This window comes from Moschus berezovskii, chromosome 7 (genome assembly GCF_049115385.1).
Source record: "Moschus berezovskii isolate FMDL1 chromosome 7, NW_MosBer_1.0, whole genome shotgun sequence".
Lineage (NCBI taxonomy): Eukaryota > Metazoa > Chordata > Mammalia > Artiodactyla > Moschidae > Moschus > Moschus berezovskii.
The window spans coordinates 51,458,112-51,477,410 of record NC_142466.1 but is presented as its reverse complement, the minus strand read 5'-3'; the positions used below and the strand labels follow the sequence as shown (position 1 = coordinate 51,477,410).

Genomic DNA, 19,299 nt, shown 5'->3' with positions numbered 1-19,299 from the left:
GGAGTTCACTCAAACTCATGTCCATCGAGTCGGTGATGCCATCCAGCCATCTCATTCTCTGTCGTCCCCGTCTCCTCCCGCCCCCAACCTTTCCCAGCATCAGAGTCTTTTCCAGTGAGTCAACTCGTCACATGAGGTGGCCCAAGTATTGGAGTTTCAGCTTTAGCATCAGTCCTTCCAATGAACACCCAGGACTGATCTCCTTTAGAATGGACTGGTTGGATCTCCTTGCAGTCCAAGGGACTCTCAAGAGTCTTCTCCAGCATCACAGTACACACTTCCCCAGACACACAGATACAGAGAGCCAGCACAAACTTGTTGTCACCAGTATAAACTTCTAAATGCTTGGGAAAGAGAGGGAGTAGACAGTAGCCATGTACAATTATCATCAATCATATCCCACGATGCAGTTACTTATAATCCCTCTGAGTCTATTCTTCTAGATGCCAATATTTTCCACCAACTCTTAAACCTCACCTAGATGGCATCTCTGTTTACTCCACCCATGAATGAACACAGCAAGTACCTCAGGAATCGCTATGCTCCTCCACATACCAAAGACCAGTGTCCTGAGAAAGAGAAAATTTTATTATATGAAGCTTTCCCCCAGCATGTCCATACTTTACACCATGTGCTATATACAACGAATTATTTAACTGATTTTATTTCTGATGGCTCCCTCTTTTCAGAATACTAACAACTACTCTTCTAAATTAGATTCAGTATGAGTTCAGTTTCTAATTAACTCAGATTAAAGTCCTAGAGAGCAGCAATATATAATTTAAACCCTGGGGCTAAAATCTCAAAGTAGATGCAGAATTTTGATTCCAAATGATTATTCCCCAGCAACATAACACTAATGAAAGCAGGATTGTTTTCATGTGTAAACGCCCATAAATAAGATTTCCCCTTTATGATTTCCTTTTAACTTTAAATGAGTCATAAAAAAAAGAGTCCCAGAGAGAGAAAAGAAAAAGTAAGCATGACATTCTTCAGTATCCTCTGTTCACTATGTCACATCCCTGTAATTCTCAAAGTGAATCAGAAGAGTTAAAGAGCACAATAAACAGAAACTTCCTTGATGGTTCACAGAGAGTGCTGTTCAGGACCACACAGCCACCACCATGTCCACCTACGAAGTGCATGGAAAGTCATAAACACAGAGATGCCTGTTTCTCATCTTCTCGGTTAAACAAAAAACAAAAGCCATGAAGGAAACCCAGAGTCAAACAGCCATGGATGGCAGGGCTTCAATCTCTTGTCCCAGCTGTCAGAGATGAGTGCCAGCCCCTGACCAGTGCTGCACATGAGTAAGCAGGAGATGGTGAAGTGGAATTTTGAAAAATAACAAACTCAAGACATGGATGTGGTTGTGCAAACATCAAGGGACTTCTCCATTTGCACATGGATAATTGTGCAGTTATACACTTTGTTATAGGGAGATCATATGGGAGCAACGGAGCTCATCCTCAGCTGCCTGTTGCCCTTGAAGTCTTGACACACGCCCAGGGGCTAGAAGGAGAGATGAGCTTTCATCAGATCCAAACCAAGACAGGTTTCACATTCAATTCCAAACCTCTCAACAGGTGTACAAAAGTCACAGGTATCTGCAGGTTTGGCCCAAGTTCTGTTCCTCCATCAGTCCACCAATTCTCAAGGTCTCGCTGAGCAGATATCAAGCTTTCCTTAAGTGCAAAATGGGGGCAATGAAACTGGAGCTTATGTTCCTACTGGTGACTAGGCAGAAGATACTGAACTCTTTACCTTAAGATAGAGGACATGGCTCACTGAAATAAAAAAGGGCCTATCTGTTGCTGCTTTTAAAACTGATCAATTGGATACAAGGATAAGAACGATTGGATCTATCCAAGTCAAGAAGGCAGGGTTGAGTGCCCTGAGATAAACTGAGATTTTAGTATTCAATGGGAAATGATGCAAAAACAGATTGCCACCTACCGACTATATGACTTTAGAAAAGATTATGAAATCTCTGTATATCAGCTTTGTTACCTAAAAGATGTAGGGTGAAAGACAGCAATAAAGCCAAACTCCGTCCGGTTCAGTGTCTGGCACCCAATAAATCCTTGATTTATTTCCTTTGTCTTCCTTGCTGGTATCATTTCTTAATTATTAATTATGAATTTCTAATTCACAGTAATTGAACACATTTGCTGTTTTACTAACCTTCAGTCGTTTTTTAACCACAAATATATATATCCGTTCCATCGCTCAGTCGTGTCCGACTCTTTGCGACCCCGTGGACTGTAGCCTACCAGGCTTCTCCGTCCATGGGATTCTCCAGGCAAGAATACTGGAGTGGGTTACCATTTCCTTCTCCAGGGGATCTTCCCGACCCAGGGATCGAACCCGGGTCTCCCTCATTGGAGGCAGACGCTTTAACCTCTGAGCCACCAGGGAAGCCCCAAATATATATATATATATACATACATATATATATATATATATACATACATACATATATATATATATATATATACATACATATATATATATATATATACATACATATATATATATATATATGACATTTGAAGAAGTGAAGTGAAGAGAAGTGAAAGTCGCTCAGTAATGTCCAACTCTTTGCTACTCCATGGGCTATACAGTCGATGGACTTCTCCAGGCCAGAAAAGGGAGATGGGTGGCCATTCCCATCTCCAGGGGATCTTCCCAATCCAGGGATTGAACCCAGGTCTCTCACATTGCAGGCATATTCTTTGCCAGCTGAGCCACAAGGGAAGCCCTTTATGACATTTATATATTTTATATGTGATATGTGACATTTATACATATATGACAAATACATATGTGGAATATATGACATTTTGCACTCATCTCACATGCTAGTAAAGTCATGCTCAAAATTCTCCAAGCCAGGCTTCAGAAATATGTGAACCGTGAACTCCCAGATGTTCAAGCAGGTTTTAGAAAAGGCAGAGGCACCAGAGATCAAATGGCCAACATCTGCTGGATCATGGAAAAAGCAAGAGAGTTCCAGAAAAACATCTATTTCTGCTTCATTGACTATGCCAAAGCCTTTGACTGTGTGGATCTCAATAAACTGTGGAAAATTCTGAAAGAGATGGGCATACCAGACCACCTGACCTGCTTCTTGAGAAACCTGTATACAATTCAGGAAGCAACAGTTAGAACTGGACATGGAACAACAGACTGGTTCCAAATAGGAAAAGGAGTGCGTCAAGGTTATATATTGTCACCCTGCTTATTTAACTTATATGCAGAGTACATCATGAGGAACGCTGGGCTGGAAGAAGCACAAGCTGGAATCAAGATTGCCGGGAGAAATATCAATAACCTCAGATATGCAGATGACACCACCCTTATGGCAGAAAGTGAAGAGGAACTCAAAAGCCTCTTGAGGAAAGTGAAAGAGGAGAGTGCAAAGGTTGGCTTGAAGCTCAACATTCAGAAAACAAAGATCATGGCATCTGGTCCCATCACTTCATGGGAAATAGATGGGAAAACAGTGGAAACAGTGTCAGACTTTATTTTTTTGGGCTCCAAAATCACTGCGGATGCTGATTGCAGCCAGGAAATTAAAAGATGCTTACTCCTTGGAAGGAAAGTTATGATCAACCTAGATAGTATATTAAAAAGCAGAGATATTACTTTGCTAACAAAGGTCCGTCTAGTCGAGGGTATGGTTTTTCCTGTGGTCATGTATGGATGTGAGAGTTGGACTGTGAAGAAGGCTGATCGCCAAAGAATTGATGCTTTTGAACTGTCTTGTTGGAGAAGACTCTTGAGAGTCCGTTGGACTGCAAGGAGATCCAACCAGTCCATTCTAAAGGCGATCAGTCCTGGGTGTTCACTGGAAGGACTGATGCTAAAGCTGAAACTCCAACACTTTGGCCACTTCATGCAACGAGTTGACTCCTTGGAAAAGACTCTGATGCTGGGAGGGATTGGGGGCGGGAGGAGAAGGGGACGACAGAGAATGAGATGGCTGAATGGCATCACCAACTCGATGGACATGAGTTTGAGTGAACTCCGGGAGTTGGTGATGGACAGGGAGGCCTGGTGTGCTATGATTCATGGGGTCGCAAAGAGTCGGACACGACTGAGCGACTGAACTGAAGAAGAAAATAAAATCATCTGTAAATCTAAAAGTGATTACAGTAAACATTTCAGTGTCTACCTTTTGTCCATGGGTCTTTGTGTATCCCCCTCTTTCATTTACATATTTATATATTTTTACAAAAGGTAAAGATGTAGCCAACATCTTTCACTTAATATATCTACTCCTTCCATGAAGCCTATCTTTCTCTGAATATCTTTCACTGAATATTTTTCCACAACATTATTTCAGTGCTGTATAATCTTCCATTATTTAAAGGTACCATGGTTTACTGACCAATATAAATGTGCTCTTTTAGCAAAGTTTTTATATGTAAAACTAAAAAATGTTTGAGGACTAACTCACACTATGGAATAAATTGAACTGAAAGTAGCTTGACACTAATTAAGTAGAAAAATAGTTGTGTCAATGGGATTCTCCATGCAAGAATACTGAAGTGGGTAACCATTCCCTTCTCCAGGGGATCTTCCTGACCAAGGGATTAAACCCAGGTCTCCTGTACTGCAGGCAGATTCTTTAATGTCTGAGCCACCAAGGAAGCCCCTATAACATGTCTACACATCTGCACAAGTGACATGTCTTCTTTCTTCTTTAACCACCAAAACTGCTCACTAAAAAACTGCTGAAGTCCATGATGAGGCATGAAAGGACCATGTCTGTATCCTTGTCTTGGCCCAGATCTTCTTCTTTCATTGCCCTATCTATGCCTCTGACTTGCAACATCCACTGGTATGTCCCATGCCAGGCTGCTAACCTACCTATGTTGCTAAGCTCACAGTAGAAAGCTGTCCATGCAAGATTAGTTCTTGGCTGAAATAGCAAGACTTATATTACTTATGTTTCTTACTAGCAGTCCATCCAGCTCCAGCACAAATTCTATTTATTACCACAGAAACATAGGGCATTTGAGAACATTTAGTCACTTCCTTCAACTCTGTGCTGTCTTCAGATATTTCTGACATCTGGGACTCTGCTCTACACTCTCCTTGAATATACCCAGGGAAGATGTATCTTTGAGGATAGGATGTCCCAGGCACATATACACACATATATGCTACTTGATAAACTATATAAATGCTTAAGAATACTTTCCATTTGGAACCTTTACAGGTAGACAGAAATATATATATATGTGTATGTGTGTGTGTGTGTGTGTGTGTGTATACACACACATAAATATTTGTTTATATAGTTCAATTCAGTTCAGTCGCTCAGTCGTGTCCGACTCTTTGCGACCCCATGAATCACAGCATGCGAGGCCTCCCTGTCCATCACCAACTCCCAGAGTTCACATGTCCATCGAGTCAGTGATGCCATCCAGCCATCTCATTCTCCGTTGTCCCCTTCTCTTCCCATTCCCAATCCCTCCCAGCATCAGAGTCTTTTCCAGTGAGTCAACTCGTCGCATGAGGTGGCCAAAGTATTGCAGTTTCAGCTTTAGCATCAGTCCTTCCAATGGACACCCAGGATTGATCTCCTTTAGAAAGGACTGGTTGGATCTCCTTGCAGTCCAACGGACTCTCAAGAGTCTTCTCCAGCACCACAGTTCAAAAGCATCAATTCTTTGGCGATCACCTTTCTTCACAGTCCAACTCTCACATCCATTCATGACCACGGGAAAAACCATAGCCTTGACTAGACGGACCTTGGTTCACAAAGTAATGTCTCTGCTTTTTAACATGCTATCTAGGTTGGTCATAACTTTCCTTCCAAGGAGTAAGCATCTTTTAATTTCCTGGCTGCAATCAGCATCTGCAGTGATTTTGGAGCCCCAAAAAATAAAGTCTGACACTGTTTCCACTGTTTCCCCATCTATTTCCCATGAAGTGATGGGACCAGATGCCATGATCTTCGTTTTCTGAATGTTGAGCTTCAAGCCAAACTTTTCACTCTCCTCTTTCACTTTCATCAAGAGGCTTTTGAGTTCCTCTTCACTTTCTGCCATAAGGGTGGTGTCATCTGCATATCTGAGGTTATTGATATTTCTCCCGGCAATCTTGATTCCAGCTTGTGCTTCTTCCAGCCCAGCGTTCCTCATGATGTACTCTGCATATAAGTTAAATAAGCAGGGTGACAATATACAACCTTGACGCACTCCTTTTCCTATTTGGAACCAGTCTGTTGTTCCATGTCCAGTTCTAACTGTTGATTCCTGACCTGCATACAGGTTTTTCAAGAGGCAGGTCAGGTGGTCTGGGATTCCCATCTCTTTCAGAATTTTCCAGTTTACTGAGATCCACACAGTCAAAGGCTTTGGCATAGTCAATGAAGCAGAAATAGATGCTTTTCTGGAACTCTCTTGCTTTCTCCATGATCCAGCGGATGTTGGCCATTTGATCTCTGGTTCCTCTGCCTTTTCTAAAACCTGCTTGAACATCTGGAAGTTCACGGTTCACATACTGCTGAAGCCTGGCTTGGAGAATTTTGAGCATGACTTTACTAGCATGTGAGATGAGTGCAATTGTGCAGTAGTTTGAGCATTCTTTGGCATTGCCTTTCTTTAGGATTGGAATGAAGACTGATTTTTTTCCAGTCCTGTGGCCACTGATGAGTTTTCCAAATTTGCTGGCATATTGAGTGCAGCACCTTCACAGCATCATCTTTCAGGATTTGAAATAGCTCAATTGGAATTCCATCACCTCCACTAGCTTTGTTCCTAGTGATGCTCTCTAAGGCCCACCTGACTTCACATTCCAAGATGTCTGGCTCCAGGTGAGTGATCACGCCATCGTGATTATCTTCATCGTGAAGATCTTTTTTGTACAGTTCTTCTGTGTATTCTTGCCACTTCTTCTTAATATCTTCTGCTTCTGTTAGGTCCATACCATTTCTGTCCTTTATCGAGCCCATCTTTGCATGAAAAGTTCCCTTGATATCTCTAATTTTCTTGAAAAGATCTCTTGTTTTTCCTATTCTGTTGTTTTCCTCTATTTCTTTGCATTGATCGCTGAGGAAGGCTTTCTTATCTCTTCTAGCTATTCTTTGGAACTCTGCATTCAGATGCTTATATCTTTCCTTTTCTCCTTTGCTTTTGGCTTCTCTTCTTTTCACAGCTATTTGTAAGCCCTCCTCAGACAGCCACTTTGCTTTTTTGCATTTCTTTTCCATGGGGATGGTCTTGGTCCCTGTATATATAGTTGCTGCTGCTGCTGCTAAGTCACTTCAGTCGTGTCCGACTCTGTGTGACCCCATAGACGGAAGCCCACCAGGCTCCCCTGTCCCTGGGATTCTCCAGGCAAGAACACTGGAGTGGGTTGCCATTTCCTTCTCCAATGTGTGAAAGTGAAATCACTTAGTCGTGTCCGACCATTAGCGACCCCACGGACTGCAACCTACCAGGCTCCTCCATCCATGGGATTTTCCAGGCAAGAGTACTGGAGTGGCTTGCCATTGCTACTCACCCAAAATTCAGTGCTTTTGGCATTTTTATAAATAGTGTATTATCCTACACATATTCCTCTATATGTGATATTTTTTCCAGGAAAACCTCAGTCTCTCTTTATAGCTATGCTCTAGTCTCTCTTTACAGCTATGAATAGTTGTCACAGTCAATTAAAATACAAATATGTGGATCTTTAAATAAATTCCATCAGACCAGTATCTGTCTGGTTGGGAAGTAATTACTGTCCATTTGCTAAATGACTCCATCCCTTATACTATTTTCCAGTGAACTAAAGACCTCTGGCAATCATAGATTTACAACTCAGCAAGATTAAACAATTTACTGTTATTTATGATAGCAAAGCTGGGTCTTCTGTATTATATTCCACATTAGCATCTGCCACTTTACATTTGGGAGATCCTGTCCAAAAAATGATTATGCCTCCTAACCAAACATTCAGCAGGACTGCAGGAACAGGCACCCTGACATACATCCTGACAAAATACTTTAAAGCATCACTAGAGCTTTCAGCTGTGCGTTTTCAGACGACTCAGCAGATGAGCATGGAGTTTCTTAGCCTCTGCTCAGTCTGATCCTCTCAGTAATCTCTCACATGGTCCAGTCCATTAGGCTTGAAAATCCTCACAAAATGAACAGATTAAGACCTGGCCTCAGTGGAGCAGGTATAGAGGGGGTGGGTCTGCTCTTAGCACAGTCTAAGCCTCAGAAAGATTTTAGATTGAAAAGCATGGCATTGACTCAGCTGATTCATAACAGGAAATAATGCACAGATCATTCAAAAAAAAAACATCTTGCATGTTGAGTTACAGTCTATGCCAGAGCAGCTGCTGCCACCTCAAGTACTGTGACAGGGTGCATGTGCATGTGTATTTGTGTGTGTGTGTGTGTGTGTGCACGCGTGCACGCGCGCGTGTGTGTGTGTGAGAGAGGGGAGAGGATGCCAGAAGCATCCACAGAAATGCCAGAAGGCTTGCCTGTGGAACTGTGATCAACAGGCACCTTCTATCAGTAAGGCTACTCAGAATAAAAAGCACACATGCACCTGTCCTTCTTTTAACTGGAGGAATAGTCTCGTTTTCATTGAGTCATATGAATCAATAAATAATTGATAATAATCCATTACCTCATTCAATCCTCCCAAAACCCTGGAAGATGTGGGAGGACGTATTAGGACATTCCCTAGTTTTATAAATGAGGAAACAAACCCCAGAAACCTAGGTGACTTCCCCACAGTCATACATGTTGCAAATAGTAGTACCTTAATTCAAATTCAGAGCATCTCCTTTCTTCACTGCTTTTTAGGGATATGTTTAACTATGAAAGCAATGCATACATATGTGTGTAATTACTTAATAAAGAGACATATATGAAGTAGAAAGGGAAAGGATTCCTCTGCCCCCACCACACACACCCTCATGCCCTAGATATATTCACTATTAACTGTTGGCAGTATGTTCCTCCAACCCTACTTTATATACCTAATTATATACACATAAGTAGGATCATTCTACACATGATCTTCTACTAATTGCTTTATTTCACTCTAACAAACTATAATCCACATCTTTCTCATGTCACATATAGACCCACTTCCTTTATGGATACTAATGCATTCCTGGTATGGTTGTGTCATAAATTATGTACCTGCTCTCTGCTGCTAAACAAATAAACTGTTTTCAAGTTTTCTTTAGCAAAAGGCTGCAGTGAATATTCTTGTACAGAAATGTTTCCACATTTGTATTAGAAAATTTACAGGATGGATTCTTAAATTAAGGGATTCCTAGATAATTGGACAAGTATTCTATTAATTTAGATACATACTGCCCAACCACCTGAGGAAAAAGTTGTATCAATTCAACTTCCACCAAGAATGAACAAACATGACAATTTTCCAGCATCTATACCAGCTCTGAGTATTTTCTGTTTTTTCAAATTAACGGATTGTTTTTATTTGTATTTCTTTGGTTACTAATGACAATGATCATCTTTTCATACATTTGTAGTTGTTGATAATATTTCTTATAAATTGTTTGAATTTTTTATTAATTTCAGAAAGCATTTCATATATTATGATACTAGCCATTTGCTGTAAAACTCTCCTCCCAATATTCTGTGGGGTCTTTTGTCAAGCAGGATAAACTCTGGTCCTATGATTTCAAATTCCTTTCTCTTTTTCATTGTAAATGTCTTAAATACAAAGCCAGATATCCCTAGTTAGCAAACCAGATTCTCACTAGAGGGAAACAACAGAAAGGCAATAATTGTTCTATTTGTACAAAATACCTATTAGTAGAAACTTGGAAAAGGAAAGAAAATTGTGACCTTACGCCAAGAAAAAAATGTCTTTGGGGACTGAAAATTCCTAAAAAATACAGGCATTACTCCAAAATTTGATGTCACTAACAATGTAGGAGATGAAAGATATTTAAAGACTCAGAAAATGTGGACTTTAACAAGTCTTGTGTATATCATAGATATCCTCTTATTCATAACTAATGTGAGTCAAGTCAGATGAAAGAACCCAAAACTTTCCCTTTGGCTATGCAAATATAAACAGTAAAGGCATACTGGCCAAATCTTGAGTATTTGCAATTAGCTGTCAAGGCTGCACACTAGCAAAGGACATTGCAGTCTGAGCTTTCTACCTTCAATTTAAAAATCCCTGGGCAATATAGATCTTTTTTGTTGTCTGCTTTTTTTTTTTTTTGCTGCCTAGTATTCTCAAATAATCATATTCAAACCTTATTACAGTGTTTGCTCATGTCTCTGTTGTCTAACAGAAGAGTGGCCAAGGCCCAAAAGATGAAGGTTAAGGTTGCTAAAGCCAATACCTCTGCTTAGACTCCCCCAAAATAGGTTCCAACTTCTATTCCTCAAGGCTGTACAGAAACTAACAAACTTCCAGAGTTCGCAAAGTGAACAGATGTTTTACAGAAAATTTTTAGGGCAAGTTTCAAACATAATGCTGCTGATATGTATCTGTCTTTTCAACAAACATCATTATGTTTTATCACAAGATTTAATGAAGCAGCTTAGTTAAAAATGCCATCTGGGTCTCTGGACACATTAAACAAAGCTTAAAATAACCCACCCCAGCAACTGGGAGGGCCCAGCTGTTCTCAAAACCTCTCCTACTCCTTTTACTTCCTCATAAAAAAGTAAATGAGGACTTGAGACTACAAGAATAAAGAATGAACTGACCCAAACAGGGAGATGGGTGGAACCAAGGGCTCCCTAAAACTTGCTATTGCTTATATAATAGATTTCCTATTTCCACAATTCTGGGAGGAAGATATGGGAAAGTAAGCAAGATAAAGTTATGGAGGGTCCTTTAGGCTTTTCTAATGTACTACACACCAGTCCATCCTAATGTCTGAGCCATAGTAGACCATTCCATTCACCTATTCTGGAGTTGACACAAGTAGAAAATACACAGCAATCACTGTCCAGTTCTTTTTCCTTCTAAAGACAGGACCTAAAGCCGGCCACCCCCAGATTTCCAGATCCATTTCAGGAAAGAAGCCTTCGTGTTGAAGCACGTGTTTCCCTCTCTTGCTTCTTGCTTTTTTCCTCCCTACTTGCCACCCACCACCACATCCCAATCTGCTTCTCTTCCAAATGAATGTTCCTTGTCTTTGGCACCAAACCAAAATTTGTTCCTCAGATAGTTCTTATAATTGGCCAAGATTCATATATTTTCATTCTTTGCAGCAAACACCTCTTCATGATCTAATGGAATCAAATACAATCTGTGACAGCATCTATCCAGAGCACACACCCAAGTCCCTTGCTGACCCAGCGTTTCTCATATTTCACTTTATTTTCTACCTCTAAAAGATTTCACAAGACATTGAGAAGCTCTTGAATTCTGTAAGCTGCACTGCAGGCCAATAATACTATTATTAATGCTGATCATCATGTGGCCAGTACAGTGCATGACTAGCCAAAAAATGGATTTTCTCTTGGCTAAATCTTATAACAGAGCTCTACATTGTTTCAGTTCATACACAGAGTCAAATTATTATGTGAGATGTATTCAGTTGACCATAATAATAATCCCCTGCATTTCTTAGTTTTGTGGATGTTACAAAATGTTTTCATAAGCAGTGCTTCATTTGATTCCCAGGATGATTCAGAAATGCAGTCATACACAATTTATAGATGAGAAACAAGTGGTTCCTAGGTATGTCAAGAGGCTAAAGCTTTGGACTGCAACTTGTTTGGCAGAGCTAGAAAATGAGGCAAGACTTCCAGCTGCTGATTCAGTGCTTTCTCTACCATACCTCATGCCTCCTGGGCTAAAGTCAAAAGAGAGTGTGGTTATCATATGAAGAAATCAGGTTTGGGTTTGCCAGTTCTGTATCTGTAGTATTTGGTGGGGCTTCCCTGGTAGCTCAGCTGGTAAAGAATCCGCTTGCCATGCAGGAGACCCCGGTTCTATTCCTGGGTTGGGAAGATCCCCTGGAGGAGGGCATGGCAACCCACTCCAGTATTCCTGCCTGGAGACTCCCCATGGACAGAGGAGCCTGATAGGCTATAATCCATGGGGTCGCAAAGAGTCAGACATGACTGAGCGACTAAGAACAGCACAGCACAGGACTTGGTGACCTACTTTTATTTTATTTAACGGATAGTTGCTGTAACAATCTGGCTCCATGAAACACACACATACATTTAAAATGCTAAGTTACAGAACTGTGCTGTCTAGTATGGTAGCTTGTGGAAATCTTAAGTTGAAATCTTAATTAATTAAATTAAGTGCAAAATTTGGTTCTTTAGCAGCATCAGCTACATTTCAAGTATTCAACAGTGAAGTGTCCTAGTCGGCTAAGACTGCAGATTACAGAACATGCCCATTCTCACAGTAAGTTCTATTAAACAGTGCTGATATACAATATCATCTTAAAGAAGACTTTAGAAGAAGTTAGAAACATCTTAAGGCAGGCACAGTGCTGTCATCTGTTCAATATTAAAGATAGTTTAAGACTAAAAAAGAAGAATGTAACAAAGAGGAGAAAGATAGACAGGTGGTCTTAGCCATTGATGGATCTACGCAGGGAAGGGCAAAGGCATTCTTATAGCCTAATATTATGATGCATTTAGCTTTTCAACTCTTTAAGACATTAGAATAAGTTGATATATAGAGGATTTAAACCCCTGAGGAGTATCTAAAACAGTTGGAAATAGAAATAGGATAAAAATAAACTTGTTACGAACTAAGTTTAATCACACTTCATTTAAATAACACTATTTACTTCATGTACTTAGTTTTCTAGTTTGTTTTTTGCTCTACATAGCAGGACATAATCTTTATTTTTTTAATTAATTAATTTATTTTTTTGGAGGCAAATTATTTTACAATATTATATTGGTTGGTTTTGCCATACATTGACATGAATTCGCCCCGGATAATCTTTAAAGGGGGATTTAAATACTTCTGGAGATTTTTCAGATACATTCACATAGCCCCATAAAAACTACTTTAAAAAGGTAGTTTCTTTACATTTTTCATTAACCTATTCAAATTAATTATATACAAATCCAAGAATCTATTTGTTATTGCTTAGTTGCTAAGTCGTATCTGACTCTATTGCAACCCCATGGACTGTAGCCCACCAGGCTCTTCTGTCCATGGAATTTCCCAAATAAGAATACTGGAATGGGTTGCTATTTCCTTCTTCAGAGGATCTTCCTGACCCAGGGATCTAACCAGCGTTTTCTACATTGGAAGGAACATACTTTACCACTAAGACACCAGGGAAGCCCCATTATATTAAAAAAAACAAAAAACCAAAATTCATACCAATGGAGGCAGCTATTTCTACGAACACTTACTCTGAAAATTGGTAATTATAAAAAGAGAGGGAAATAAACACATATACTGTCTTTCTATAAGGAACTATATTACAGGATAATAAAAGAGCCTACTAGTGAGAAAAACACCCAATTCATAGAAAAATGTCAGCTAAAACATATAGATGGAATTCAAGAATTTGAAACTCATCATTTTGAAATCTCTAATGAAATAAATCAGTTCAAGTCAGTAACATTAACGAATGCTAAAACAATCGGGTAAAAGTTGATAAGGAACTGAATATTCACATGGTATGAAGTTAACCCCATAGGCTACTGCTAGTCCCAAAGGGGAAAATAATGGACCATACCACCATATCTCTACAATCATCTCAGAATCACGAATGATGAAACAACCAGAGATTATGTTTCCTTGGATTATGCAACTGAATACACACCATTGCCATGAAATAATCTTGCAAAAAGAAAAATATTAAACCTGAATCTAATTAAGCCTCTAGACTGATTTCCAGTGCTCACACACACATATACACAGAGGAAACAGAATGAAAAGGCAAATGACACCATAAAGAAGTAATCAGAAAATTCCAAAAAGGAGGTGGAGGAGACGTTTTCTAGAAAGACAACCAACCTAGTCTCCTCAAGTCAATTTCATTAACAAAATGAAAATAAAGAGGAAGGTACTTTCTAGGTTAAAAGAGACCTAAGACAAATGTAATGTGTGTTCCTTGATTATAAGAAACAAGTTTGAACAAATCAGGTATAAGAGACACTTCAGAATAACTGAGGAAATCTGAAGGTAGACTGGGTCATAACTAATAAAAAGAAATATTTTTAAAATTTTGTTTGGGATGTTAATGATTTTGTAGTGAAGTGAAAGTCGCTCAGTCATGTCTGACTCTTTGCAATCCCATGGACCATACAGTCCATGGAATTCTCCAGGCCAGAATACTGGAGTGGGTAGCCTTTCCCTCCAGGGGATCTTCCCAACCCAGGGATAGAACCCAGGTCTCCTGCATTGCAGTCGGATTCTTTACCAGGTGAGCCACAACGGAAGCCCTAACGATACTGTAACTATCAAGTAAAATGTTCTTCTTTTTTAAAGATTCACACTGAAGAACTTATGGGTAAAATTTCCTTTTTTAAAATATACTTTACCCTTCAAAAAGATGAATCAAATATAGAAAAATGTGAACAATCCAGGGCAGGGGTATATGGATGTTGTAATCTATTCTCTCCACTTTGCTGAAAGCTTGTAAGTTTCATAGCTTTATTACAAAAATTCTTTAAATCTCAAATTGTACAAGTATTTGTTCAATCTATTTCAAACTCTGCTGCTGCTGCTGCTGCTAAGTCGCTTCAGTTGTGTCCGATTCTGTGTGACCCCACAGACAGCAGCCCACCAGGCTCCCCCGTCCCTGGGATTCTCCAGGCAAGAACACTGGAGTGGATTGCCATTTCCTTCTCCAATGCAGGAAAGTGAAAAGTGAAAGTGAAGTCGCTCAGTCATGTCCGACTCTTCGCAACCCCATGGACTGCAGCCTACCAGGCTCCTCCATCCATGGGATTTTCCAGGCAAAAGAGTACTGGAGTGGGGTGCCATTGGCTTCTCCGATTTCAAACTCTATGAGATATTAAAACGTTAACAGTGTAGTTTTACCTTCAGAAGATTGAAGGCAAAGGAGAAGGGAGAGGCAGAGGATGAGATGGCTGGATAGCATCACTGACTCAATGAACATGAATTTAAGCAAATTCCGGGAGACAGTGAGGGACAGGGGAGCCTGGCATGCTGCAGTTCATGGGGTTGCAAAGAGCCAGACATGACTTAGCAGCTGAACAACAAGAAGTGTATTTTATCATTTTAGAAATTCTGAAAACTTCTGTTTTCATCCAGCAACTATATAATCAAAGAGCAACTATCATTTTTTATAGAAAATGTGCTTTGTAAAATTAACTTTTTCTGTTGAAATCAAGATTTTCCAGAGAGAGAGAATGCACCCCACCTGGTCAGATTCAAGTCGGTTCAAAGAGAATAAATTCTACATTCTATTATTTTTCTAGGTAGTTTATGAATATCCAATGGGAAATCAAAAATGGCCAAAGGACTTGGAATCTAAGTTCTCTATTACTGAGTATAGTCAGCAGGTCAAGTCAGGAGGTAAGTGTATCCCCATCAATTTGCAATCATGCAAGACCAACTTTGCTTACAGTGGTCCCATTAAACAGCCTTTCTTCTGAAGTCAGGCTTCTGATTCTTCATTTTGCTTTAGTAAAAGCTCCAAAGAAGGTGAACAAAATGAGGAAAAGATAGGAAAAAATTGGTTGTTTGAAATCTTGATAAAGTCAACCATCCCTTTCCCCCATGCCCACCCATCCTAGAAGTAATACTTTCAGATTATTTAAGAGATGGAGCTTCTATGTGAACTTTAGTTTGTCATTCTTTCCTTCATAACTACTAGATTAAATTTGACTCTATTTTAGGCATATATTAACATATGCTATCTCCTAAAATAAACTCCACTCTTAATGTGTGTTTATCAGAGAAGACCCACTGAAGTAAGAGGCTGAAGAGTCCTTAGGGCAAAGTGTGCCAATAAATAATACAGCAAAATAACAATTTGCCCATGCAAATCACCAACCATAGCTTCAAAAATATCCAGACCCATAATAAATAATGGACAGGTTATGTTTCTCTCCTTAGAAAAACTGGCCCAGGAAGGAGTATGAAAGCTGCCACAGCTCTTCCAAGGCTCATTATTCTCCATCATTCCATGGGAACAGCTTTGTCAGACAAGAGTAAAAGACTATTTGTCAGCCTCTCTCCAACTGTCTGATTCAAGCCAACTTTCATCAATCCCAAGTGAGGAGCCAGAAAGAAATACAAGTCTTGTATCTTCAGCAGCAGCATCGGCTGGGGTTAGAGATCACAACTGCACAACCCAATGGGCTCCCAGTCCCCACACCCCCACTTCCACCCAAATTAGACCTTGTTTTTCCCAACTGTTTTTTGGTTATTAAAAAAGGAAATCCTCTTTCCCTATTCTGGAAACACTGAGAAGTGGGAATCATAGTAGATAAATGTAAAGAATGAACAACCTTAAAGCTGTTTTTTTTTTTTTAAGCAAGACATGACAAAATCAAAAACGAGTTGGAAAGGAGAGGGGAAGAAATTCAAATGCCAGGTAATTGTTTAGTTTCACTTTTTAAAATGTTCATATTCATTTATACTCATTCACTTAAACCTCTGCAGAGGTTTCCCTTAAAGAAAGTTCTATGTGTGTGGATCTAATTGTATTAAAAAGGCTGAAATTCCTCATTTAGACAATGTTTCCACAGAACTCAGGGACCCTTGAAGTTAGGTATCCCCCTTGAGATGCTGCTGGCTTTGGAAAAGGAGGAAATCAGGGTATGAGGATATGCCAAAAGGTGCATCAAATTGTAGGACAGGAAGAAAGAGGGGAGAAGGAAAAAAACTCAAGCTCTGAGAATTCAGATAGCAAAAGGAGACTACATAGGTCGTGGGAAAAGGGACAGAATGAAAACTGCATGGGAGAAGGGGCCTGAAATGTTGTCAACTGTCAAAGGGCATCTAGGAGAGAAATTGGGAATAGCTTTAAGAAAAGCATGGCAAATTTCATTTCCAACCATTTAGATTTTCCTCCAGGGAACTGAGATCCCAGTCTGTATAGTTTCAAATTGACCCCCACCCCCATCCCTTTCCTAGTCAAATCAATTATGAAATAACTCCACAAACCAATGATATTAAAAACCTTCACGCTTGCCAAATATGTCAGAGATAAACACTGTGTGTGTGTGTGTGTGTGTGTGTGTGTGTGTGTGTGTGTGTGTGTTCTGAGCCAACACTACTGTTAAATTTGGCAAAGCCAAGATTTAGAGTGGAAGATTGCAAACGGAATACACGAGTTGTGGGGGTAGAACTATATTGGTAACTGGAGGGTAGTGAAAGTGGTCAGAGCAAATATTTTTAAAGGGTCTAGAAAGAGAAAGTTGAAAAGAACAGCAAGCAGGTGCAGAACATGGTAAGAGTCCAAGGAGAGGTGAGGGCGATGTGGCATTCATTGGGATGCCCGGCGGGGCTCAAAGAAAGGCTTGGAACTCCTAAGGCCTTTCGGAGTGGCTAACACAACGTAGCCCAGGAGTCTCCGATGCGCTGGGGACGCTGAGGGGGAGACAGTGGTGGGGGCAAGGGTAGAGGGCCTGGGAGAGCAGCCGAGCGGAGGAGCAGGATGGGGGTCGGGGCTGGGTGAGGGGCTGGCTGGAGGAAGCGGGTGGCGGACTCCACGGACAGCGGGTCACTCACCCCATTGGCCGCAGCCATCTGCACCACGATTTCCGTGGCCGTTCTGCTGAAGTACCTGCCGTCGCTGCCCACCACCATGGTGCAGCCCTGGCGGTCGCGCAGGTCGATGGACGACAGCACGCTCTGGATGAAGTTGGGCAGGTAGTTGCGCTGGCCCTCAAAGAGCCCGGTGGGCCGCCGCAGCCCCCCGCCTCCGGCCGGCCGCTGGTCCTCGTAGGGTGCCGTGGGCACCGTCAGCACCGGGATGGGGCTCCCCTCCATGGCGCCTTCTGGCCGGTCCTGCCGCGGCTCCCGGAGCCGGAGGGAATCTGCAGCCCGAAGGGGCCCCCACCAGCCTGGCGGCGCGCCCGAGCTCCGCCTCGCGCCGCGGCCCCCTCCGCGGCCGGTCCGCGCCCGGCGCCCTCCCGCCGCGCAGACCGCTCCTCCCTCTGCGCGCGGCCCCTCGCTGCCCCGGCAGAGTTTGGCCTCTACCTTCCAAGAAAGTTTGCTCCCGCCCAACTTCCTCTCTGGCCAGAGAGCTCGATGTGCCCGAAGCTTCTTCTTTCTTCTGGACTCACTTTCGGGGTGTCCCAAAAGTCCCTTCCCAGTGCCAACTACCCTCACTGACTCTAGGACGCCTCCTGGCACGCCTAAACTGAGCCTTCCCCGGGTGATCGAGTCCGTCCTGCACACCCTCCTTTAGAAAATCGCAGCGGGGTAGGGAGAGTTTGAGCAGGATCGGAGGGGTCTCTCCTGCATCCGCAGCCCCTCTCCCCTCCACCTGGCAGTCCTGCCTCCCGGCCTTCCAGGGAATGAGCGGTTCACAAGCACCAGTTTCTCTTTTGAACAAGGGCAGGGGTGGAGTTGGGAGGGGGCTGAAACCTTTTGCCATCAGAGAACAGCCCCAGCCAAAAATAACCCTGGAAAGGCGAGCTGTGAATTGTTATCTTCTGCCAGCGCTGAAATTGGAGGCTGGGCGCTTCGAATGTGTCTGTGTGTGTACACACACCCTCCACCACTACCATTTGTTGCAGGGAATCACATACTGTCAGGCCCTTTAATCCAGCAGGACCCACCCAGCTATCCACACTTTTCCCCAGGCTGTCTGAAGGCAGCACACTTCTCAGGAAGGAAAAAAATTTTTTGCTTGTTTGTTGTGGTGGTTGCAACAGCAGCAACACTGACGCACAGATGCCTGTTTCCTTATTCTCACCCTCTCACCTCCCTAGCCCCACTCCTGCTTAGCAACAGGCTGTCCCACACTGTACTTGTCCACACTGCAGAGCTCTCAGCAGGATCCATTACTTTCACTGGGAGGAGGGTAAAGCCCTTTGTAAGGTTCTACCAGGGATGAATGAACAAACTCAAACTAAACAAGGACGGGGTATCAGGAACTGAGCTTGTTCCTTTCACAGGCATTCTGGCATTCTGGTGGGAAGGGGGCTCAAAGAAGGGGGCCTTCTCTCCATAAAGCCCACCAGAATATCCCAATTCAGGAAATTCCCTATAGAAAATCAGACTGAAGAGAAAACAGGCAAAAAGCATAAAGCCCCAAAACAGAAGATACAATTTTTTTTTTAACTTTTTGGCCATGCAGCATCTCCCCAGACCAGGGATCAAATTCGTACCCCCTGCAGTGGAAGCACAGTGTCTTAACTGCTGGAC

General features: G+C 41.8%; 1 protein-coding gene across 1 annotated transcript in view; it reads right to left on the bottom strand.

Moving 5' to 3' along the window:
* Positions 1-18,468, bottom strand: part of PGM5 (phosphoglucomutase 5) — a 212,325-nt gene extending 193,857 nt beyond the window's left edge. The window contains exon 1 of the mRNA XM_055428348.2: positions 17,656-18,468. Coding sequence (XP_055284323.1) covers positions 17,656-17,916 — 261 coding nt within the window. The 5' untranslated portion in view covers positions 17,917-18,468. The remainder of the gene's footprint in view (positions 1-17,655) is intronic.
* Positions 18,469-19,299: the final 831 nt, after the last annotated feature.